General features: G+C 42.9%; 1 protein-coding gene across 3 annotated transcripts in view; it reads right to left on the bottom strand.

Moving 5' to 3' along the window:
• The window catches only part of SYNPO2 (synaptopodin 2), a 448,549-nt gene that overhangs the window by 134,492 nt on the left and 287,315 nt on the right, over positions 1–26,742 (bottom strand). For 2 of the 3 annotated variants that reach the window (XM_073639782.1, XM_073639772.1), the window contains exon 2: positions 2,402–2,553. In XM_073639782.1, coding sequence (XP_073495883.1) covers positions 2,402–2,553 — 152 coding nt within the window. Of the gene's footprint in view, positions 1–2,401; positions 2,554–9,120; positions 9,259–26,742 lie in introns of those variants that run through there. The other variant, XM_073639792.1, reaches the window with a different exon arrangement.

The raw sequence follows: 26,742 nt of genomic DNA on the forward strand, positions 1-26,742 counted from the left end.
TGGCCTGAGCTTGCCTGTCTTGCCTTGGAAGTTTTTTCATAGCCAGCAGCCAGTGTTTTCTCAAAAAGTGTCCTCAGCGCTGCTGGTGGTGTCCTGACGGATAAGCGCATCCGGCTGTTCCCTGAAAGTGTAGACCTAACTTTCATCAAGATGAGCAAGTCATGGATCTCCAATGACTTTTGCACCTCAGTCACAGACTGGGCAGACTAGGCGATGGTGTAGTTTTTAGTGTGCTCCATTGATCTTGCGTTATTGCAGTCTGTGACACCTTTGTCGTAGCTTCTGTGACTGCTGTTGCTACTGCTGCTGACGTTACTAACAATTTTTTGAAATGTGGACACTCCAAATTGGGCCTCCATCTGGTGGGTTGCCTGTAGTGGAAGGGGTGTTAGGCTGCGTGCCCACGTTGCGGATTACAAGCGTTTTTGCTGCAGATTTTCCGCAGCGGAAACGCTTGTAAAACGCTTGGTAATCCGCATCCCATTGTTCCCAATGAGAATCCGCAAGTTCTATGCCCATGCTGCGGATTTTTCCGCAGCGTTTATGCTGCGTTCAAAAATCCGCAGCATGTCCATTAATTTTGCGTTTCCGCATGTGGAATTGCCTTGTGCAATGCATTAAAAACGCAAGGCAATTCCGCATGTGGAAAACGCGCGATAAACACGCAATAAACGCGTGCGGAATTCCGCATGCGTTTTTCCGGGAGAGGACATGCGGAAATGAAGCAGAAATTTTCTGCTTCATTTCCGCAACGTGGGCACATAGCCTCAGAGCCCCATTATACTTTTTCTACTCTGGGGAAATTGATAATGTCTGTAAAGCGCTGTGGAATTAATGGCGCTATATAAGTGAGTAAAATAAATAAATAAAAATTTATGACACTTTTGTAGTGTCTGACCATAATTTTTGGAAATGTTTGGACTCCAAGTTGGGTCTCCTTTATGTGTGTTGCCTGAATTTGGCAGAGGTCTCAGAGCACCAGGCCTACACCTGTCACTCATCTACCTGTTACTGTTTAAAGTTTAAGCTAGAAATGCTGCTGCAAGCCCTGTCCCATGCTGAAATGTGGCCTGGTTTCAGGACCACGCTATTAGCACAAACAATTTAGATTATGAAATCAAGACTCTTGGATGGAGCAGAATATCAGTACAAAACAAAAGCTCAAATGTGGCCTAGTTTCTGTAGCACGGTAGTAGCAGAAAAAATTTTGATTTTCTAATGTGGACCCCTGGATGGAGCAGAATATCAGCACAAAAGAATTAAAAGCTCATATGTGGCCTGATTTCTGTAGCATGGTAGTAACAGAAAAAAATAGAGATTTTCTAATGTTAACTCCTGCCTGGCCAAAGCAATTACCAGCACCAAATCTTTCTATTCACAAATGTGACTTTGTTTCAGGACCACGGTATTAGCAGAAAGAAATTAGAGTTTCAAAGATGTACTCCTGCATGGAGCAGAATATCAGCACAACAGAGTTATATACTGAAATGTGGCCTGGTGTCTCTGGACCACACTATTAGCAAAAATGATTGATCTGCTGGAAGGTCGATTTCACAGCCACACAGGATCCTATCTATCTAAACTAGCTGAATGACAAGCAAATGCATAGCTAACTATCTTACTTTCTCTCTATCCAGTAGCAGCAGCAGGATCAGCCTCTCTGCGCTGTTACACTGACAAAATGGCACCAAAACAAATGTCCGCTCTATATATAGAGAGGGACATGTAACTTCGGCAGCCAATGACACAAGCCCTAGTGTCTGGACGTTGGGGATGGTTCCTGCGCCCTGATTGGCTGCTGGAATCTCCACACATTAAGTTAAGAAAAAAAAATTAAGAATAACAGTCCACCTCTCCTCTGACCTCTAGCCACCACCACCCCTCATCAAACACGTCATCCCCCGCTCATCATGCAGCACCACCATCCTAGCCAAAGTCCTAAAAAAACACTAGTGGAAATGTGATAATTTACTGCCCTTTTGCTGATTTTGCGTAAAAACGCTCAGGGTACGAACACAAATCCGAATGTGCAATGTTCGTGCCGAATTTGAGACTGGCGAACGTTTTCCGAACAAGTTCGCTCATCTCTATTTTTCACAATTATGGCAATATTGACAAGAGGTAAAAATGAACAATGAAACCACTGTAACAGGACTTTGATGAATTTCTAAAAAGTTCCAGTAGAATAACCATGTAAATGGAACCTGGGTAATTTAATTTGGTACAGCAAAGTCATCAGTATCAGTTATATACAAGGGTTCTCAAGTAACAGTGACATTGCTGGAATCACTATGCCATGTAGACCTCAAAAGATAGTGCCATACATCCCTCAAATCAGAGTACCAAACGATTCCCTGCATTCAGATCACTCGGAGCTATATGCGTTTTGCATGTTTCTTACCTTTTCACAAGCATCTGGAGAGTTTCAGCTGATTTTTCAATAAGAGACACAACCTCTGAGTAGGGTATGTCAGTGCAGGTTGTCCCATTGATAGAGATCACCTCATCTCCCACGAATAATCCTGCATTAGAAGCCTTACTCTTACCGCGAACCTGAAACAAGAAAAAGTCATGTGAAGATTTAGTACTTTTATGAGGATGACATCGTAATTTCAATCCTTAGATTTGCATATGAATTGTGACAAAGTAGAAACTAAGCATAGGCCCAATATTAAAGTTCTGGAAACTCCTTTTAAAATATTCTCAAAGTTAAGTGACAGATCGCTAAGCCTTCTTTATGTATTTCTCACAGAGTCAATGTACAAAAATGGCTGCTTGCTCTAGACCAGGGATGTCAAACTCAAATACACAGAGGGCCAAAATAAAAAACTTGGACAAAGTTGCGGGCCAAACAGTATAAAGTATAATGGGCCCCAGAAAGTCCGCTAAACAGAATAATGGGCCCCAGAAAGTCCTCTATACACTATAATGGGCCCCACATAGTCCTCCATATAGTATAATGGGCCCCACAAAGTCCTCTATACAGAATAATGGGCCCCACATAGTCCTCCATACAGAATAATGGCCCCACATAGTGATGGTGGTTCTGCTGTCGCAGGCCAAATAAAACCACCCTGTGGGCCAGATTTGCCTCACGGGTCAGAGTTTGACATGTACGCTCTAGACAAAGCAATATAGTTGGGACATATTGATTATTTCAGTAGAAAATGAACTACATTCACCTCTGTAATGCACCATATAGGAAATCACTCTGACCAGTAGCCGGTAGCGACAACTTTTTCTGTATTCCCAATCAATCCAGAAAGACACAAATGATTTACATTACCAGGGTATGTTTGAATGTCTGATGGATGTTACCCGACAGCTATGACATTTTTTTTAAGCCTCAGCACAATATTTTGCCAAATAAGGATGTAACACAATGCTTCAGAAGTACTTTGTGCTCATTTTAACTTGCAAATATTCATAAGAAGGATCTCCAAAATAATCTTTTCTTACTAGTGTAAGAACTAGTTATATTGTGCAGAATGACAGAAACAATATTTAATGGCTTAGTCCGATACCTTGCATAGTGGCCATACTTCAACTCAGATCCTATTGAAGTGAAAGGGAGACAGCAGCTGAGAAGGGCCACTATACAGTCTATATAGCCATGCTATACAAACAGCAGATTGGTGTCAGCCCCCCACCAATCTGACATTGATCCTATAGGTTATTAATATATAATTCCTGGATAGTCCCTCTATCCCCTTCCCGCTCCATAATGTACTATTATGTCATGAAGTTGGTGCAGGTGTATGGAGCTGGCTCCAAAAATGAACTGTGTCAGTTTCATAAAAGGCAGGAGCCGACTGTGTTATACAGCCAATACCTGCCTCTAACAACAGCAATCTGAGCTAGTTTTGATTGCTGCTGTTTGACCACTTAAATTCCGCTGTGGGTAGGGCCTGACAGAGGAAGGTGGGGCTCAGACACGTCCTGAATAGGGTCCCTTTACTGTTAATGGCCATACATGGTCATAGCTTGCTGCTTGGCCAGGATTTAAATATATTTATGGATGCAACTTTTTAAAAAAGTCACAACACTTTTACACATTGTCATTGCAGTAAGTGGGATAGAGTAAAGCACTAATATATTCAATAGACCTCCATAGCTTGGAGTGTGGAGGTAAATAACAGTGCAGAGAAACTGCGGGAAGCCATGAGCCGCTCCCTGCCTATTGCCTCTCAAGTCTTCCCTAATCTTTTCGCTACTAGAATAATTCCTTTAACATTAATGGGGTTTTCCCATGAACAAAGTAATTAATTAATACATCTTGGAATTAAAAAAAGTTCCACAATTGGATATGTTTAAAAAAATGTTCCTGTGCTGAGATAATCTTATAAATGTGCCCCTGCTGTGTACTGTGTAATGTCTGTGTCTGACCGTACAGGAACATGGTCTGATCATACCACATCTCCTGGACAGGGGAGGAAGCAAAAAGGTATACAGACATTACAGCAGGGGATAACAGCTGATTCTTTTTGTGAGGTAAAACATTTCCCTGCCTGTTTTTAATCAATATTTTACCTCAAAGAAAGCAGCAGCTGTGATCTCCAGCTGTAATGTCTGTATTCTCTCTTTTGCTTCCTCTCCTGCCCAGGAGCTGTGGTTTGAACAGACCATGTTCCTGTACGGTCAGACACAGACATTACACAGTACACAGCAGGGACACATATATAAGATTATCTCAGCACAGGAACATTTTTTTTAATACATCGAATTGTGGAACTTTTTTTTAATTCTAAGTTCTATTAATTAAAATGTACTTTGTTCATGGGAAAACCCCTTTAAAGGAATTATTCTAGTAGCGCAAAGATTATTATTATTAATATCATTTACAGGCCCAGAATCCATAGTTTATATTCATGGTCACTATTAGAGATGAGCGGATCGCTTTGGGCAATCTCAGTCCACGGTCCTGGTCAATGCTCGATGGCCATGGACAAGAGCTGTACAAATTTCCTGAGCTTTCGGGTTCCATGGTGCACATTTGATTCACCAGACTAGCATGGTGTCTTCTGTGCACTGTGTGGGTAACAGGTGATGTCTCACCAGCCTGGCAAATTGTAAGCAAAGCCTGGGATCCCAGAGAGTAAGGATATTTGTGCAGCTCCTCACCATAGCCAGAGAGAACTGACCTCGACCACGGACGGGGGTTGCGAGAGGTGATCCGCTCATCTCTAGTCACTAGTATATAAATATAATATTATAAAATTACTTTTGTGTATCATGAATAGAAAATTAAATGATTGTATCTCCTGAATATTAAATAAATATACTGTGAATTATTAATATACTGTGCCCACTAAATATAGGAAATATACATTGTGCCCTCTGAAATATTAAAAAATATATACATTGTCCCCTCAGTAATATAAAAATATTTTTTGTTCCTCCCAAATGTAAATATATATATATATATACAGTATATATATCTATATATAGATATATATGTATATATATATATTATTCCCCCTTGAATATTAAAACTATATATACATTGTCCCCTGAATATTAGAGAAAATATTCCACATGAATGTTAAAAAAAATATGCTGTCCCCTGTGAGGTAAAAAATATATATTATGCCTCCAGATATAAAAAATGTGTATATTTATATAATATAATTTAATGTACATAATATATTATTATATTATTATGTACATTAAATTATATTATATAAATATATGGATTTTTTATATCCGGGGGCACAATATTTATTTTTTACCACACAGGGGACAGCGTATTTTTTTAAGGTTGAAGGAAGACTAAGTCCATCTAGTTCAACCCATAGCCAAACATGTTGATCCAGAGGAAGGCATTTACCGGTAATTTTATAATCAGGGAGCACAGTATAGTAGTTTTATAATCAGTGGAAACAGCATAGTAGTTTTTATAATCAGGTGGGCACAATATAGTAATTTTATAATCAAGCGACATAGTGTAGTAATTTTATATTATGGGGGCACAGTATAATAATTTTATAATCATGTGGGCATAGTATAGTAATTTTAGAATCAGGGGGGCACAGTATAGTAATTTTATAATCAGGGGGACACAGTATAGTAATTTTATATTATGAGGGCATAGTATAGTAGTTTTATAACCAGGGGGCACGGTATAATAATTTTGGAATCAGGGGCACAGTATAGTAATCTTATAATCAGGGACCACAGTATAGTAGTTTTATACCAGAGGGCACAGTATAATAATTTTGTAATCAGGGGGCACAGTATAGTAGTTTTGTAATCAGTGGACATAGTATAGTAGTTTTATAATCAGGGGGGCACAATATAGTAATTTTATAATCAAGCGACATAGTGTAGTAATTTTATATTATGGGGGCATAGTATAGTAGTTTTATAACCAGGGGGCACAGTATAATAATTTTGTAATCAGGGGACACAGTATAGTAATTTTATATTATGGGGGCATAGTATAGTAGTTTTATAACCAGGGGGCACAGTATAATCATGGGACACAGTATAATAATTTTATATTATGGGGGCATAGTATAGTAGTTTTATACCACAGGGCACAGTATAATAATTTTGTAATCAGGGGGCACAGTATGGTAGTTTTATACCAGGGGGCATAGTATAGTTATTTTTAGAATCAGGGAGCACAGTATAATAATTTTATATTCATTATGCATAGTACATTATTATTATATTTAAGAAGCACAGTATATTATTTTATATTCAGAGGGTACAGTGGCTTCATGTTAAAATCAAGAGGGGTACAGTGAGGGGGTAGCTTTTATTTGGGGCACAGTGTAGGCCAGTTATGGGGGGGTTCAGATGATTAGTATTTATTTTTCCATTCTACTTCCTTTAGGTTGAACTATGCTTTTTACGACTCCACTCCAGTGTCTGGATTGTCGTCTACCATATCTGCTGGACGTGAAGCTGGGAGGCTTATTCTCGAAGGTAATACATTGAAAAAGCTGTGGAAACTGTACTACAGTTCTCTGAGATTTCAAGATATTTCCGCTTCACAGAATTGTATCTACAGTGTTTTATGCCATATGAGTTCTCTTTTCTGTTCTTCCTGCAGGCAGTATGGAACATTTCCCAACTTCCCTGCCTGCAAAAAAACTGGCTCCTCTGGAATTTACAAGAGGATTTATGGATCAGCCGATTAATTAAATTTCAAGAAATCAAGAGCTTGTTGGAGGTAGGTGCAGCAACAAGTTCACACATTGTCTACATGGCATTCAGGATCAAAGTAGCTTCATTTTATTTCAGTTTTAGAACTAGTTGATAGGTATGCTATAATTCTTTTTTCACCCAGACCACTACTAATCCACAGGCAATTAAGGTACCGGCTAAATTTAAAAAAAAAACACTGTGAAAGTTTGAAAAAAAACAAAAACATAAGGCCCTATTCATCAAATCCAGCGTTGTTTATGCCAGTCTTGATGAGGAGATGGGTTGGAGTCAGGTGCATGGTTAAGACATCTACTGTATATGCGGTTTGACACAAATCCTTCTCCAGCCCCTGCTGGAGTAAGATCTGCGGAGTAGCAAGTGTCGCCACTTGTTATTAAATTGGCGACCTATGGTTACCACACCCCTGTCTGACCCTAGCTCCCTCCACTTTGTCGGAGCTGGGCGAAAATGGTGAGAGGGTGCCAATTGTGCAAAAATGCTGAAACTTTTCAAAGTTTTTTACTGGCATAAAAGCGGTGATGTATTGGGCCCAAAGTCTCTTTGGTGTATTGGGCCATTCTTTTGCTGCTCTTATGCAACTTTTCAGACATACCGTCCTCTACCATTTTACATAGGTCAAGCATTCTTTACCACCCAAACTATGTGCAACCTTCAATTACTTCATTTAAGTGGAATTATTCTCCAGGATTTTGGCCTCCTGATGATGAGTATATGTCACGGGTGTATCAGAGGTGACAGACAGTCGCCCTGCAGTTGGTTGCAGGAGATCTCTACATTAGGCATTACAGACATCTTCTTAGATGAGAGGCTGTCTCTAGGACCTAGAGGCTATCTACTTCTTGTACTTAGCTCCCTGGCCTGGGTGTATATATACCTGGTGTGTCTCAGAGGGAGGTGCCGGTTATATTCATTTCTACTTGTGAAGGCTTAGCAAGAGTAGTACTTCGTCCTCTCTGGAGCTTGAGGCCGAGTATGCATTTGTCTGGTGTCGTCTAAAGCTAAGCAATTCCCCCCTGTTTGTCTACCCTTGTTGTCTATAAAGTTTACTGGAGATCGACTAGTGCTCATCTCCTCCCATCCCTAGCCTTAGCCATACGCTAGGGAAAGACAGGGCGTGGCACGCGTGCGGCGATTGCTGAAGAGGCAATATAGGGACGTAGTTGAGACAGGGTGACACTAGACTAGTCTAGGAGGTCTCCACTTCCCCATTTCCCTAGTGTCTGGGCTCCCTTTCCCTCTTTCCTCAGTGTTGCACTAAGTCTTTCCCACACCTGGCGTGACATTATATAAAGGAAAAATTTTGGCACTCAGATGATTGCAAATGAAGATAGTAGCTTTATTAAATTAAACCGACCCATGTGAACACAGACTGAGCCAATGTTTTGGCCAAATAGGGCCTTTATCAAGGTATATCTGTGCAGGAAGTGGTCGGAGGGTCCTGAGCAGTACGGATCTAGTTGAGCCACGGTGCAACTAGATCCGCCCAGCTCAGGACCCTTCGACCACTTCCTGCACAGAGTTTCACATACTGTTGTACTTGCTTTTTTTCATTAAAAACGCAGCAAAACCAGATAGCTATGTTCACACTATACTTTTTTTTAGCATTTTTTCACTACCCATTATTTTCAGTGGCTGAAAAACGCTGAAAAAACGCTGAAAAAACGCTGAAAGAAATGATATCCTCTATTCTGTAAAAAAACATGCAAAGCACAAAATACTGATCAAACAAAAACCAAAGTGTGTGCATGAGATCTCTGGAATCTCATAGACTTTGCTGGTACTGTAAAACGCAGCTGAAAATTTACATATAAAAACGCATAAAAAAACGCTGTAAAAACGCAATGTGTGAACATAGCCTTACTGTCATTTGTGCGAGAAAAATGAAACAAGATGCAATGTTTCAGGCAATTGACTTGGTAGTATTTGAAACCAGAAAAATATTTTCACCTTTCCAAATGCAGCAGGAAGCATCACAGGATTTTGATAACCATTCCTTGCTGAATGCTAGAGAAGCATGAAATCTTCCACTCACACCTGAGAGTTAGAAACATTTCCTGATCTTCGCCCCAATGTCAGTGATAGGTGGAAATATCTACAACAGGAGAACCAGTAAAAATTAGCCAATTAGTTGACCAATAGCTCCTTTCAAAAACCACCCTGAAACACCTGCAAATATTTTGATCCACCTCCTCATCCTCCTACTTTTCATTATCCTTTCTATCAGGAACATCGTCCGGATCATCAGTCGTACATTTGATGTCATCATCATAGATGTTCTTTACAAACTTCTTCTGAAGATATTTAGCATAGTGGGGCAACACAAACAGAGCAAGAACTAACTACCTAAGCCCAAGATAAGGGTTTTCATTCATGATCTCTAGATCAATTCATTAAAGTGTTTTCACCAGATTTAAAACACTTTGAAGAGTCACAAAAATTTTGTGAAATGCATGGCTGTGCAAAAATGTTGCGATTTTTGGCATTTTCAAACAAGCTTTAGCTTGCTGTACAAAAATAAGTAGAGCTAGGCTTGGACAAGGTCGGGATTGGTCGTGTGTTGTCTAATTCATTCAGACTGGAGTAAGATTTGTGGCAAGGCGCATGAAGACTCACGCCACTTTAAAGACATGACTGATTCATTAAGAGGTGTGCACCTCTTACTCAATCTGGCATCACTGACTCCCCAATGCCCTGTCATCAAGATTGGTGTGAGCAATGTTAGTCTTGATAAATTGGAGCCAGTGTCTTCAAGTTGGTACGGTAAGATTTCATGGAAAAATGTATTTTGCTAGATGTGCATTCAAATTATAAAAATGTGGTGAGGCTGCAAAGGTTGAAAAGTCTACTAGTCACAACAAGGTAGACATGGCAAAACCATTACTAAAAGCTGTTCTACATTAATTATTGCCAATACTATAGCTATGGCCATGTTAAATTACTATCTTATACACTACTCTTATGTTTTAACTTTAGTAAGTTTAGTTATCGCACTGTTTTTACATAAAAACTTTCCATTCATGCATTGAAGTCGTACAGTACTAGAAATCTGAATTCTGCAATTTCAGTAAGATCTTTTGTAGAGATGAGCGTTGTTCTACTCGAACTGTTCGCCAATCTCAAATTCGAGCTGTTTTGGGCGGTGTTCGAGCCGTTCGGCGAACACGAACAATTTGAGAAAAATTCGGCTGTTCGAGGTTATGTTCGATAACTGTTCGTGCACCAAAATCATAACTGGATTTTTTCTCAGTAATGATGAAAATTAATGTTAATACGCAGTTTGAGTGTACAGCGGGGGGGGGAGGGGCAGGGGATGGATCTCTGCAGGAACAATGAAGATCTCCATTTTTTTTCTCTTTCCCGCATTTGCAGTGGGGAGGTGCAATCTGTCAGCCTATCAGCAGCGCACACACGGAGCGAAGTGCTTTTTTTCACACAAGCAAGGGCATGTGTCATTGGCAGTGTATGTCACATGTCCTTGCCCTATAAGACCAAGCCATTTTCCCCGTCGCCACCATTTTCTCACTGCTGCAGCTGCGTGTTAGACGGCACCGCTGTTGCTGTGTGCGCTATACCTTGTTAATTTCAAGCCAATTTTCGCACAAATCTACAGATAGCTTGGGAGTAGGGAATAGTTGTGATTGCAGTCCTTTTAAGGACTAGGTTACAGCATTTCCTACGACTTTTATCAGGCAGGTCTGTGCTCTTAAATAGATAGATTGTGGGAGTAAAGACTAATTGTAATTTGAGTCCTTTCCAGGACTAGGTTACATCAGTTCCTATCAGTTTTTGCCAGGCAGGTCTGTGCCAGTGCTGTGCAAGTTTTTTTCACAGCATTTGGCTGAATCTAGCAAAGCTAATCCTTTTTGGCCTATTGCAGAGTGTGTTAGTCAGTGGAGTAGCCTATCTGTGTTGCAAGATATACCACCTGTGTATAGAATACCAATTTTTTTACTGCACCTAGTGAAGTAAAATCTTTTGGGCATAGCATCATTCTATTAGTCCATCTATACTGACCTCCATCAGGTTGCAAATTGAATATAATTTTTTTCTGCATCTAGCTATGAAAAAATATTGGGCTTCTAGCTGTGTGTGGGACTTGTTCTATTAATCCATCTATACAGACCTCCATCAGGTTGCAAACTGAATATATTTTTTTCTGCATCTACCTCTGAAAAAATATTGGGCTTCTAGCTGTGTGTGGGACTTGTTCTATTAATCCATCTATACAGACCTCCATCAGGTTGCAAACTGAATATATTTTTTTCTGCATCTACCTCTGAAAAAATATTGGGCTTCTAGCTGTGTGTGGGACTTGTTCTATTAATCCATCTATACAGACCTCCATCAGGCTGCAAACTGAATATATTTTTTTCTGCATCTACCTCTGAAAAAATATTGGGCTTCTAGCTGTGTGTGGGACTTGTTCTATTAATCCATCTATACAGACCTCCATCAGGTTGCAAACTGAATATATTTTTTTCTGCATCTAGCTCTGAAAAAATATTGGGCTTCTAGCTGTGTGTGGGACTTGTTCTATTAATCCATCTATACAGACCTCCATCAGGTTGCAAACTGAATATATTTTTTTCTGCATCTACCTCTGAAAAAATATTGGGCTTCTAGCTGTGTGTGGGACTTGTTCTATTAATCCATCTATACAGACCTCCATCAGGTTGCAAACTGAATATATTTTTTTCTGCATCTAGCTCTGAAAAAATATTGGGCTTCTAGCTGTGTGTGGGACTTGTTCTATTAATCCATCTATACAGACCTCCATCAGGTTGCAAACTGAATATATTTTTTTCTGCATCTAGCTCTGAAAAAATATTGGGCTTCTAGCTGTGTGTGGGACTTGTTCTATTAATCCATCTATACAGACCTCCATCAGGTTGCAAACTGAGTATATTTTTTTCTGCATCTACCTCTGAAAAAATATTGGGCTTCTAGCTGTGTGTGGGACTTGTTCTATTAATCCATCTATACAGACCTCCATCAGGTTGCAAACTGAATATATTTTTTTCTGCATCTACCTCTGAAAAAATATTGGGCTTCTAGCTGTGTGTGGGACTTGTTCTATTAATCCATCTATACAGACCTCCATCAGGTTGCAAACTGAATATATTTTTTTCTGCATCTACCTCTGAAAAAATATTGGGCTTCTAGCTGTGTGTGGGACTTGTTCTATTAATCCATCTATACAGACCGCCATCAGGTTGCAAACTGAATATATTTTTTTCTGCATCTAGCTCTGAAAAAATATTGGGCTTCTAGCTGTGTGTGGGACTTGTTGTATTAGTCCATCTATACTGACCTCCATCAGGTTGCAAACTGAATATATTTTTTTCTGCATCTACCTCTGAAAAAATATTGGGCTTCTAGCTGTGTGTGGGACTTGTTCTATTAATCCATCTATACAGACCTCCATCAGGTTGCAAATTGAATATAATTTTTTTCTGCATCTAACCCAGCCAATAGTTTTGGCCTAATACCACAGTTTGGCCACTCAGCTCTGCTCGGTTCCCATCCATTGTTTTTTTGTGCAAACAACTCCAGAGTTGTGAATTAGTTAACCACCAAAATGAGTGGAAAAAGGCCTGCTGCTGGTGGAAAGGGGAATAGGCGTGTTGGGAAGGGGAAAAAAGGTTGTGTCCGTGGGGTAGGTGTTAAAGCAACAGTAACATCTGCAGAAGAAAGACCATCTTCCAGCCAAACTAAAATGTCTACTTCTTTTAGCGGACAATGTGATAAGATCCCTTTCTTACGGCCACGCCAATCGCTACAAATTCCAGATGAGGCACAAAAACAGCAGGTGCTTCAACGGATATCAAGTGCTCCTTTAAGTGGGCTCTCCTCCACAGCAACTTCACAAATACTCCAGTCCTCAAAGGTGTCACCCCAATCGCACTTGCTTCCTCACAGCTCCCAAATCTCCAGCTGCCCGTCTGAGTATGAGGTAGAACAGATGGTTGAGTCTGCAGAGCTGTTTACTCATACTATAGCCTGGGAATCAGAGGTCGACTCCAGCGCTTCTGTGAATCCAGACGAGGAAATGATCTGCACTGATGCCCAGAATCTTTATGAGTCGGATCCAGGACCAGACGCAGAAGGTTCTGACCATAATGTAGACCCTCATTCCCAAACTGTAACTCCTGTTGGTGGAGACAATGAGGAAGACGATGATAAGACTCAAATACCTGATTGGAGCGACAACTTTAGTTTTTTGTCAGGGCAGGAACAGGTTGGCTCTGAGGACGACGGGTGTGATAACGCACAGGGTGATGATGATGAGGTTGGAGATCCCACTTACTGTCAACCCACAGTCAGCCAAGAGATGAGGTCAGCAGAGGAGGTGGAGGAAGATGCTAGTGACGACGAGGTCAGGTTGCGCCTTCCTGGACAGAGACGTAGTACTGGAAGCACGTCAACAACTGCATCCTCAAACACAACTCTGCCTCTCACCACAAGTCGTGGTGGCTCTTCAGGTCGCATGGGTGCTAAGCCTTGCATAGCCTGGGCATTTTTTCAGATCGATAAAGATGACCCAACTCGTGTTATCTGTAACATTTGTCAGCAAAAGCTAAGTAGAGGCCAAAAAATACATAGTTTGAGTACTTCATGCATGAACCGGCACATGGACATGAAGCATAAGTTGCAGTGGGAAGCTCAGTGTGCTACAATGCGGCCTAGCCGGCCGGGCCATCCACCATCTGCCATATCTTGTGCATCCGCGGCCTCTTCATCCTCTGTGACTGGGGGGACAGCAGTCACACCTGTTTTGGGGCGCAGACCTGCCACCTCTTTACCCGCAACAGCCAGCGTGATTGGCAGGTCATCATTTTCTTTGGAGGTGGTAACACCAGCTGGTGTTGAGCGCTGTCCGACATCGATAGCACCACCTTTGGATCAAGGCAACCTAACATGTCCGCCTGCATCTTCCTCACAGACCGGCAGTTTGCCGGGGACACCCTTATCAACCCCGTCTAAGCACAATAGCCAGCCCTCGGTCCCTCAGATGTGGACAAGTAAAAGACCATTTCCTCCTAGCCATGAGAAAGCTAAGAGGTTGAATTTCACCATCTGCAAGCTCTTGGCTACAGAAATGCTGCCTTTCCGCCTAGTGGACACAGAGGATTTTCGAGACCTTATGTCCGTCGCAGTGCCCCAGTACCAGATGCCCAGTCGGCACTACTTCTCAAAGAAAGGTGTGCCTGCGCTCCACCAGCATGTCGCACACAACATCACCGCTTCTTTGAGAAACTCTGTGTGTGACAGGGTGCATTTCACCACAGACACTTGGACGAGTAGGCATGGACAGGGGCGTTACATGTCGCTGACTGGGCACTGGGTAACTATGGTGACAGCAGGACAAGGGGCTGCTGTCCAAGTCTTGCCGTCCCCACGAGTTGTGCGTCAATCCTCTTTATGTCAAAGTTCCTCCACTGCTTCTGCCTCCTCAACCTCCTCTCGGTCTTCCACCTGCACCCAAAGCCTGTCTGGTCATGCCACAAGCTTTCTAACTGCGCAGAAGGGATCCTGCACACCTCCTTACTATGCTGGCAGTAGGGCTCAACGTCATCAGGCGGTTTTTACATTGAAATGTCTGGGAAATGTGAGTCACACAGCTGAGGAGTTGTGGTCAGCTCTGGAGAACCAATTTCATGAATGGTTGTCTCCACTGGACCTGAAACCAGGGAAGGCCGTGTGCGACAATGCTGCAAACCTGGGTGCGGCCCTTCGCCGGGGCAATGTCACACACGTGCCTTGTATGGCTCACGTGTTGAACCTGGTTGTCCAGCAATTTTTAGCCCACTATCCCAGACTAGATGGCCTTCTGCAGAGGGCACGGTCGCTGTGTGCTCACTTCCGCCGTTCGCATCCCGCAGATCAGCGACTTACATCTCTACAGAAGTCGTTGGGCCTGCCACTTCACCGGCTAAAATGCGATGTGCCTACCCGGTGGAATTCAACTCTGCACATGTTGCAGCGACTGTGGCAGCACCGACAAGCCCTGGTGCAATACGTTCTGACATATAGCCTGGGCCAACGAGATCCAGAGGTGGGGCAAATCACGCTGGAGGAGTGGTCTCAGATCAGGGACCTATGCACCCTTCTGCACAGTTTTGAAATGGCGACGAAGATGTTTAGTGCTGACGATGCCATTATCAGCATGACTATTCCGGTGATTTACATGCTGGAGCACATGTTAAACAGAATTCGGAGTCAGGTGGTGGCACAAGAGGAGGTGGAGGAAGTAGAGGAGGAGGAGTTGTATGCGGAAGGGCTAACATCTGCAAGGTCCAGACGGTCGGCAGCACCAAGGCGGCAGGCATGTGAGGGTGGGGGAGATGGTTTTACCAGGGCGCATGGTAGCAGCCAAACTAGTGAGGAAGGTGCAGGAGCCCAGGAAGAAGTGGAGGACGAACTGATGGAAGACTCATCAGATGAGGGAGACCTTGATCACATTTCTGTTGTGCGAGGTTGGGGGGAGAGGACAGAGGAAGGAAGCATGATTGTTACCTCGCCACCAACACAACAGGGACTTGGTGCTCCTGGATGCGCAACACACATGAGTGCCTTCTTGCTGCACTACCTGCAACACGACCCTCGAATTGTGAGAATTAGAAATAATCCTGACTACTGGGTTGCCACACTGTTAGATCCCCGGTACAAAAGTAAATTTGCAGAAATTATTCCTGCCATAGAAAGGGATGCACGCATGCAGGAGTATCAGCAAAGACTGTTGCAGAATCTTACATGTGCTTTTCCACAAAATACCAGTGGTGCACGTAGTGAATCTCACAATTCCAACTTGCCAACCGTGGGACCGTCAAGTGTTCAGCACTCAAACCGTAACAGAACCACAGTATCTGCTGGTAACATCAATTTTGCGGAATCATTTCACCACTTTTTTAGCCCATCCTTTGCAAGGCCACAGGAGACAAGAAGTCTGACACATAGTCAACGCCTAGAGACGATGGTACAGGAGTATCTCCAAGTAAACATTGAAGCCACGACTGTGTCACTGGACCCTTGCTCTTTTTGGGCTTCCAATCTGGATAAATGGCCGGAGCTAGCCACTTACGCCTTGGAGATCTTGTCATGCCCCGCAGCCAGCGTTCTGTCTGAACGTGTGTTCAGCGCTGCTGGTGGTGTGCTGACAGATAAGCGCACGCGGCTCTCCACTGATAATGTAGACAGACTCACGTTCATAAAGATGAACAAATCATGGATCCGAAATGACTTTTCTACCCCTGTGTCATCCTGGGGAGAGTAAAAGCTTGATGATTGGTTAAAATCACCCTACCAACCGTTTTAAGCTTTCAAATTACTAATCATGTTTATCTGTATCTTGGCTGGAAAATAATTTGGGCTTTGTAGCAGTGTGCAGCACTGATTCTATTAGGCCATCTATAATAAGCTCCCCCAGATTTAAAATTACTAATCATGTTTATCTGTATCTTGACTGGAAAATAATTTGGGCTTTGTAGCAGTGTGCAGCACTGATCCTATTAGGCCATCTATACTAAAGCTTCACCAGATTTAAAATTAATAATAATTTTTAGCTGCATCTAGCCCGGAAAATAATTTTGGGGCTCCGAGATGCGCAAGACACATAAGTGCCTTCTTGCTGCACTACCTGCAGCATGACCCTCATATTGTCAGAATTCGAAGTAATCATGACTACTGGGTTGCCACACTCTTAGATCCCCCAAACTTTTCGATCAACCTTTTCATTTTAATAAAGACCAAAAAAATGGTCATTTTTGAAATTATAAGCATTAGCAGGTTGTTAGAAACTGAAATCAAACAGTTTTCAACTCAAAACTTTATTCTAGGTGATGTTACATTTTCACATAGGACCCCTTGTTCGAAAGGAGCTTCTGAACTCTCTCGTCCATTGAATTTGTCAGGTTTTGGATGGTTTCTGCTTCAATTGTTTTGCATGAGGACAGAATACCCTCCCAGAGCTGTTGCTTAGATGTGAACTGCCTCCCGCCATCATAGACACTCCTTTTAATGATGCTCCAAAGGTTCTGAATGGGGTACAGGTCAGGGGAGCATGGGGGTCACACCATAAGTTTGTCCCCTTTTATGCCCATATCAGCCAGAGATGCAGATGTTTTATGTGCAGCATGAGATGGTGCATTATCATGCAGAAAAATGATCTTGCTGTGAAATACACGGTTCTTCTTCTTGAACCATGGCAGGAAGTGCTGTTTGAGAAAATCCACATACATTATGGAGTTCATCTTTAGAGCCTTCAGGGATCCTAAAGGGGCCGACAATCTCTCTCCCCATGATTCCAGCCCAAAACATTACTCCACCTCCTCCTTGTTGGCGCTGTAGCCGTGTTTGCGTGGGGTGTCCATCAACCAGCCATCCTCCACTCCATCCATCTGGACCATCGAGCGCTGCACGGCACTTATCCGTGAACAAAACAGTTTTGAAATCAGTCTTCATGTAATGTTTGGCCCACTGGAGCCGTTTCTGCTTGTGTGAAGTGGATAGAGGAGGTCGACAGGATGGCGTATGCACAGCTGCAAACCTCTGAAGGACCCTGCATCTTGTTGTTCGGGGGACGTTGGAGGCACAAGCAGCTTCAAAAACTTGTCTGCTGCTATGACAAGGCTTTTTTGCCGCTGCTCTTTCAACCTGACGTAATTGCCTGTAGGAAAGAGTCCTCAATTTGCCCTTATCAGCACGCACACGTGTGTACTGTGAATCAGCTACATACTTCTTGATTGCCAAGACACTTCATCCTGATCATCGCACAATGTTGATTGTAGTCATGCCTTGACCTAAACACTCCACAATTTGTTGCTTCTCAGCAGCCGACACATCCTTTTTCTTTCCCATTTTGGCAGAAAATGTAGGCTGCTTAATAATGTGAGACAGCCTTCTTAAGTAGTCTTGCCTTTCATTGGACACACCTGCCAAACTAATTAGCACAGGTGTCTGCAATTGCTTACAGTGATATAAAGAGCCCTGACACACATCACCATCAATGAGTTTAACTGACAAACAAACAAATTCTTCCCTTATCACTCCTAAACACTTTTTGCATAATAATTTGGAACGCAGTGTACATGTGCTTTTCCACAAAACACCAGTGGTTCACGTAGTGAATCTTACAGTTCTAACTTGCCAACCGTGGTCTGTATGGAGTTGTTCAATAAAGGGCCCAAAATTAAGATAACATAGATGGGAGAGGTCTCTATGAATAGGAATTCCTAAGTATTTGATACCCTGTGAGGGCCAGGCAAAGGGAAAGTTGGACTGGATGGAATCCTATATGGATTTGGGGAGGGAGACATCGAGGGCCTCAGACTTCGCTGCATTGATTTTAAAATTTGACCATGTAACAAAGTGATCTATTTCAGCCATAACAGCATGGATGGATATATGTGATTGAGTGATATATACTAGGACATCATCAGCAAATAGAGAGCACTTGTACTCGGTGCCTCCCACCTCAATCCACCTAATATTGGGGTTATGGCGAATTGATGAGAGCAGGTGCTCCGTCACTAGGATGTATAAGAGAGGGGACAGAGGACATCCCTGCCTTGTCCCATTGGTGATTGTGAAAGGTCATGAAAATGTTCTGATGCACCCCCTGGGCCTTGGGACACCCGGAGCCGGACCCTTTTTGGTGGATGCTGGTGGTTGTAGTCTTCGTGGCGGCGACCCGGTTCCGTGGCTCAGGGTGGTCAAACCAGTGGCGGAACTATTTATGTGGTTTTGATGTTTAAATGTCCGACTACGCCACCCGTGGATTGCGGTCAGAGTGAACCGCCGCTGCAGGGCAGACCGCTGAGGCTGGTGTTGTGGGTGCAGCAGAGCGTAGCATAACTCCCCACTGGAGGAGTATAGCCTCAGGGCAGTGTATGCGGAGGATGGGGGTGATGGTGCAGGGCAGCAGCAGTAACGACACGGAGTCAGTGATGCAGTCCAGGGCCTTTACTCACAGTTCTTATTATCCAGACCACGTCTGCAGGTAACGGCTGCCCACGTCGTACTGTGCTCACCAGGTGAGGGGCTCAGACAACTCCCAGATAACTTTGGAGCGCTTCACAGGACCCCCTTTGTGTGTACTTTGTCTGGCCTTTCTTACCAACCCTTCTGTCCGGCTGCCTCGGGCCTCCTCTTGGTAAACTTGGCGCCAGTTTCCCTGACCCTATGTGGTGCCTTCCTAGCGGGTGTAGCGAGGGGCTGCGCCACATAAAATGTCACAGCCTCCTGTTTCTAGCTGAGGGTCGTTTCCTGCCTCCACTAGTTTCGGGGACCGGTCTCCCCCTTTGGCCTGACCCCTCCACGCAGGTGGATTCGGGCGTGCGGTGGCGACTCGCCCGTCCGCACCCCTGGGATCCCTTCATTCCTCGTTCCTGGAGCCTTCTCCGCTCCTCTTCCTTCCTTCTCCCTCTTCCAGGCCTGGGCCTCTGTTACTAGGCCCGCCTCCGGAGCAGAGCTCATGCAGAGCCCCTGCTCCCTGCCACTTCTGCTCAGACTTCTCTGCACTGAACTAAGATGGTGCCCACCTTTTATACTCCCTTCTCAATGCACCCAGGAACTGCTTCCTCCCTGCTCCTGCACTACAGGGTTCCCCTTCCTCAGTGTTCCCTCCCCCCACTCCAGCCAGGGACAGGGACTGTCGTGCCCATCTCAGGGGCATATTGGTCGCCCTGCCCCATGGCAATGTGGTGTAATGCATGCAGGTGTCGGGTCCTGATCCACACTCCATCCTTACCTGAGAGTGAGATATCACACCTCTGGGTGAGGTGCAATACCTCTGTAGCAACCGAGCCCTCAGGGTGCTACAGTTCCATTTATCTTCAGCCTAGGTGACGTATTGTGATACAGGGCCGTGATTTTGGCTATAAAAGGGTCCCCTAGACCCCTACCCCAAGCTTTTTAAGAGAATCATATATGGCGTGCCAGGAGACTCTATGGAATGCTTTCTCAGCATCCAACGAGAGTATCTAATTACAAATTTTTAACTGCATCTAGCCCAGGAAATACTTTGTGCCTAGTAGCAGTGTCTGCTAGTCAGCGGATTATCCCGGCTGTTAAGCAAGCTACACCACCTGTAGTTTAGACACTTAATTTTTTCAAAGGAAATGCTTCGGGACCATGGGATACTCAGTGAAGAGCATCAGGAGGCACCCCAAGGCATAGGGGCTGGGACTGGCAGTAGGATACCTTGCGGTGGACAGCCGAGCTCGATCCTTATAAAAGCTTTTTAACTGCAGCAGCTTTAGTGGACGCTACTGGAGCTGGAATTACGCGGCTGCTGGCATGAGACTTGCCCTCCAATAGATCCTTGTAAATGGATTTAAAGTGTATTCATTCAAATTAGAGAGACAATTTAAATTAAAAAGCTTAGAGCTGCCTCCACCACAGGGGGGCTCGCTCGACCCACCAGCGGACAGGCACCAGTATTGGGAGAGGGGGGCTGGCCATCAGGGTTCACCGCGGCTCTGGCACAAACCCGGCGACACGGAGGTGGCACGGGCAGGAGCGGACTGGCCGTGTCGGCTTCTCACTTTTTGGATTTTAGAAGGGCATGACATGCCTATATCTGTGTCTCCCCCTCCTTTTACTCCTCCACCTCTTTTATTTTCGCATGACTATATGTACTTGTCACTTTTCCATGTATTAGTTGTGTCTTCTGAGCAGTTTGTCAGCTTTTGGACACCTTTGAAGGTGTTTTCTATGTGTTTCTATGTGTTTTTGTTTGCCTGCCATTGGTTTTAACGGTGTTCGAAGGTGTTCGACGAACAGTTCGACGAACAGTTCGGCGAACACACGGGTGTTCGACGAACCGAACCGAACTCGAACACTACGGGGGTGGCTCAACACTAATCTTTTGTCTTGTAATTATAATATATAGAGCATGATATGACATGATATCGATGTTTTATAGAAGCAGAAGATGCCAAACAGAATAATCCCAAAATTTTCAAATAAGGAATGGTATTCTTAGTTTATTCCCCCAGTGTAAGAATGTAAATAGCCCGGTAATTTTGAAAGCAATGAGGAAAGAGACTGTAAGGCAAAATCCTCTGAAATGATGTTTCAACAGCCAGATGTTTCCATTAAGATCTAAGTTTCCAGTGTCTGTGACCAGGAAATATAAATATTAGTATTAATAATTGCCAGGAAGTGATGTATAATTAGATGCAGCATCAAAGTCGGTTGCACACTGACAAAAAGACAATACTTTTTTCTCAATTAAAGATGACCTGTCACCAGGTCAAAAGTGGCCTTTTTTAAAAAAAACAAAAAACAAAACTGACCTTACAGTTCCAGAGATGTGGGCCTTTTAATCTATTGCTAAGTTGTATTGTCATACCAATGGGGCGTTGCTCACAGGATCTTCTGCGGGCATGTCTTTAGGCTGCAGTGCATTTTTATATTGGGACCTAAGCTCCTTTGGTAAAAACCATTTACTTTATTTTTCGGATGATAAGACGCACTTTTTTCCCCCAAGTTTGGGGGGAAAATGGGGGTGTGTGTTTTATAATTCAAACTGAGAGGTGGAGCTTACCGGCTGCGGTGGAACAGGGTCCCAGGGTCGCTGCTGCCAGAAGCTTCTGGAGGAGGCAGGAGTCGGGAGATGGCTGCGGACCCCAAGCTGGTAGGATGAGGTGTTTAGTGGTGCGGGTGCTTCGCTGACATTTTGTGAAAGCTGGAGCCCCGCATCTTTCACACTCTTCTATGTGGTGGACACTGGGAAAATGGCCGACGGAGGCAGCGCAAGCTCAGATTGAGATCGAGAGCCGAGATCTTGGGAGACGATCTCGCGAGATCTCGTCACCAGCGACCTTGCTACCTGGGACCCCGCGCCAACAACGCCGCCGACTCCCAGGTAAGCTGATTATAACATGCACCGGTTTATTAAAAAACATTTTTTTTGGATTCCAATGGTTCCAGCAGGTTCCTTTGTGGTTTGTGCCCAAAACAGGGCAGTGTGTAAAGGGGGCAATGTGTGAAGGGGGGGTGGATGACTTCCTACACACACAGCCAGTCACGTCCTGAGTAGAAAATGCTGTGTTGGACAAAATGATGGAAAACGACCTGTCGCAATCCAAGACCAGAGCTTGTAAGGGAAAATTAGGGCATCTTTAAGCAATAAAGTATATTAGTTGGATAAAGTACTAATTCATGCTCCATTCCACTTTCATTTCTTTTAGCTAGACAACCCTTATAAGAATTGTTGACTAATTAAAATATAACTTTTTTCACAATCAATTAAAAACTTTCCAAACATATTATTGGTTACTGATAAAGGTGCACAAGCTGAAAAGACAACATCATCATCAGTTATCAGGATCTTTACCAAAGTCCGGAACAACCAACAAGTGGACAACATTACACAGATTTATCATACAACACTGTGCAGCAATATAAGCATATCCGCACCAGCGAAGGGGGCAAAAAGCCCCTAAGTCTAACCATGACAGAAGAAGAGCGAAGCAGCCGCCGTCCTATGTGTTAGAGTCTATGATTGTTTTTTGGGAAATACATATTTTTTGCTTGTGTTATAAGTTTGATAGAAATGAATACAAATAACACAGTAGGCTATAGAATTTAGGATCTATATACATTTACAAAGTATTCATCTGTACAATTAGATAGTTATGTCTGTTATAAATGTATTAACAAATTGAAGTCTTTATAGAAGCACATCTCCTTGAATACTCTCTGATCATAGAGCAATTGCATTTTTCTGTAGAAGGACATCATTGTCCTAAAGTTCTTAGGAAGCTTAGACTAGAGATTTCTCAAGATTTGGATGGCTTGATAGTAGTTCTGCTACTCCCAGACAAGAGTTACATGTAGTGTCTATAAACCGTATACTGTATACACAGAAATGCTTTTTGATCCCCCATCTCCTCCCTTTGCCATAACTAAATATGTGACCCGTCTTTCCAGTGGGTTCCCCAACTCTAGTCCTCAATAGCCACCAACAGATCATGTTCTCAGGATTTACTTAGTATTATACAGGTGATGCATTTATTGCCTGTGAAGGTGATGGAATTATCACCTGAGCGATACTAAGGAAATCCTGAAACCATGGACTGTTGGTGGGCCTTGAGGACTGGAGTTGGGGAACCCTGGCTTAGAGGGATAATGGACCATCTTGTTTGTATTTTAAAAATTTTGGACATTAAAGGGGTTCTCCAAGAAATGTACTAAAATAAATAAGTAAAATAAATAATAAATATTTAAATATTAAACATTTTTCTAAATACCTTTATATAGCCACAGTGTAGGAGATGCTGTCGGAGAGTGACCACATTATCCTATATACAGGGGCTTCCGTATTTGTGGTGTGTATGTGTTATGCTCAGACACACACCAGCAAATTCAAATGGCAGCCCCCCAGTTGCTGAAGAATAAATTAATAAATAAAAAGAACAGTTAAAGCAGTGCATTTAATTTTGTATTAAAAATAATTGATTATAATCAATAATTATTAATAAAAAAATAAAAATTGCGGCACCATCCCTGCATGTCAGTTTTTGCACACCTGTTTTACAAGTCCAATTTGACAACTGCACACACCACACCTATACTACGGGCTGCTGCCACTATTTTTTCTGTATATGTACCTAACTGCTTAGAATTTTTTGTTTCATCCTTTTTGGCAAGCCTTGAATAACTGGGGTTGAAAAGATTGTCAAAAGGTAATTATAGGGTTGTACAAAGGTGTGTGGTAAAAGAAAAAGAGGCAATGGACCAGATAGTGTAAAAAAAATCCTCTACAATGGCTAAGAATGTGGGAACAGCTTGCAGCAGGAAAGTCACCGCTATTACCACTGGTATCGACCATCTGGTCAGTAATACTTCCAAATGCAGGCCACAATTGCCCCCCTTTGCATGTGGCAAGCATACTAATGGGTATGAAATGGAGGGAGTTATGGAATATATGGCACAACACTTGTCTAAATCATAGCAGGATGATGTTACCTCTGAAAGCGACACCATCAGTTTGAGTTATTTTGCAAAGAATGGTCTGTCTGATCACAAATAACAAAAGGATAATTTTTTAACCATTTTTAAATTGAAAAAAAAATATGTCTGTCAGTGCTCTATGATATTAAATGAATAGTTTGTTACTACTGGATTACCATCCATTTACATTATGAGGTCGCTTTGACATTACTAAGGCTGTGTGTATTAAAGAGCTTGAAAGGGGTTGGATACATTCCTAGGAGACGTCAGAGTGTTACACAAAACTTTTCAGGTCACTTGCAAACGTTGTGTAAACAGGCACGTGGATGCAACAGTGCAGAGAATGAGGATTCAGTAGTAACTTAACCAAGAGATATTTATTTGATTAGCCCGGATATATGTGTTGCCTACTGCACAATATCAAAAGGTAAAGCCAATAATAGAAATACTGTAAATTATTATACAATGAGAATACAGAAATTCGGCTATACTGGGTATTAATACAATTCTATTCACACACTATTGTTCTATTGTTACAAGTGAATGACTATTATCATCAGGGGTCTCTTGGATCTAATACCTTGACCAGAAATACGTCACAGTGCTATTGAGCCGATCACCATCATCACTCTCTCATTCTTAAGCAATATGAATCGACGTACAGGCCCGAACGCGAGTCTACGATACTACGCCATTAGGCTGCAAGTCCTTTATCAATCAGTCACTTTGCACTGACCGCTGTAGTCTCCTGAAGCACGACCCTAGTTGCCTTTGTATTGTACGTCTACACCGGAAGTTACAGCTCATACGAACGTCCCTTTCTTGCTGCCTAGTCATCTCCCTCTGTTCTGGTGCTATGCACTCGGCTCGGGTCTGGTTACACGGTTCTGGTCACTCGGTTCCTAACGTGGATCTGGTTACTTGGTTCTTCCTTCGGATCTGGTTATTCGGTTCTGATCACTCGGCTCCTCACTTGGATCTGGTTACTTGGTTTTGGACACTCTGTTCCTCACTCGGATCTGGTTACTCGTTCACTCACTCAGATCTGGTCACTCGGTTCTTCACTTGGATCTGGTTACTCGGTTCTGGTTACTCAATGGAGGCTATAAGCCAACTCCGCTGCACCGTACCTCCTGCTACAAGTCCGGGCAATGACTCCTCCCCTTCTCTGCCCTCCATACCTTTTATAATTAAGAACTGTGTCTCAGCTGTCACTTGACCCGGTGTCTCCTCCAATCTCTTTCCCTCAGGAACCATGTTCTTCATCCTACAAGTTCCTGCTACTTTCTCTTGTCCTACAACAGTTGACCAGCAGATGGCACTGCCTACTTACGGCCACTCTATTAGGCCTCAAACTGTGGAAATGTCTCATTTGTTTATTTCCTTACTGTTGCAATATTGTGATTCAATTTGAATTGCTTCGCTGCAAATTGAATTTTTGGTAAAAATTAGATGAACCTGGCAAATTTGAATTTATTATTATAATATTTATTTATATAGCGCCATTGATTCCATGGTGCTGTACATAAGAAGGGGTTACATACCAAATACAGATGTCACTTACTGTAAACAAACTAACACTGATAGACTGGTACGGAGGGAAGAGGACCCTGCCCTTGCGGGCTTACATTCTACAAGAATGGGGAAGGAGACAGTAGGTTGAGGGGTTGCAGTAGCTCCGGCGTTGTTGAGGTGGCAGCAAGCAAGATCATGGCCGGCTGTAAGCTTGTTTGAAGAGATGGGTTTTCAGGTTTCCGTCTGAAGGACCCAAGTGTGGTGGATAATCGGACGTGTTAAGGCAGAATTTCAAAACATTCGATTATCTTTATTCCTGATGCATATTGTAGGCTAAGTGCACAGCCTAGTCTTGTATAATTTACAGTGCAATTATTTATCAAAAACAGATAGTAAGTACAACTCCAGGTCCAAAAAAGAAAGACTCGAAGAAGTACAACTTCAGCAGCTACAGAAAACACTCACAAAAGACTGCAGCAAAGATAGATTTACTGTAGGTGCAAGTCTGTTTACAGATGGAGGTGATGAAAACCATTAATGCATGTGTGACTAGAAAAGCCAGGCAGATTTTCTCTATAGCCTCTGGTATGAAGATGGGATTGCTGCCCAGTATGAAATCAGTGACAGGAGATTATTGACAGGAGGTTATAGGCATTCAAAGGCTCTAACAAAGTGCATTCATTGCTAGGTAGCTATGTTATCATGTACCCTGGATTTGAAAGAAACCCTTGACTTCATGGATAATATATGAATATACAAATACATATATTAGAAAGGTTCCTACAGTAGCAAGCAGAAAGTGCATTGGCCTACTCGATAACCTCCAAAATGACATAACTAAAGGGGTATTCCTGCCGTGTACAGCGATGGCCTATTGTGATTACATGTCATCACTTTATGATCAGTGAGGTGAGTTTTTATTGACAAACTTAGTTTGGGATCTGCTGATAGGCTTTGTTTTCTCTGTGGTTTGTGAAAGAAAGGGTATGTTCACATTGAGCTATAAAATGGATTTTGGAGTGAACTGTGCTTCAAAATCCACATGAAGGAACAGTACAAATACTTCTTAAATAACTTCCCTACTCAATTCAATGG

The sequence above is a fragment of the Phyllobates terribilis genome, unplaced genomic scaffold (genome assembly GCF_046119375.1).
Source record: "Phyllobates terribilis strain yellow unplaced genomic scaffold, ASM4611937v1 Scaffold_1__5_contigs__length_1240528914, whole genome shotgun sequence".
In the NCBI taxonomy this organism is placed as follows: domain Eukaryota; kingdom Metazoa; phylum Chordata; class Amphibia; order Anura; family Dendrobatidae; genus Phyllobates; species Phyllobates terribilis.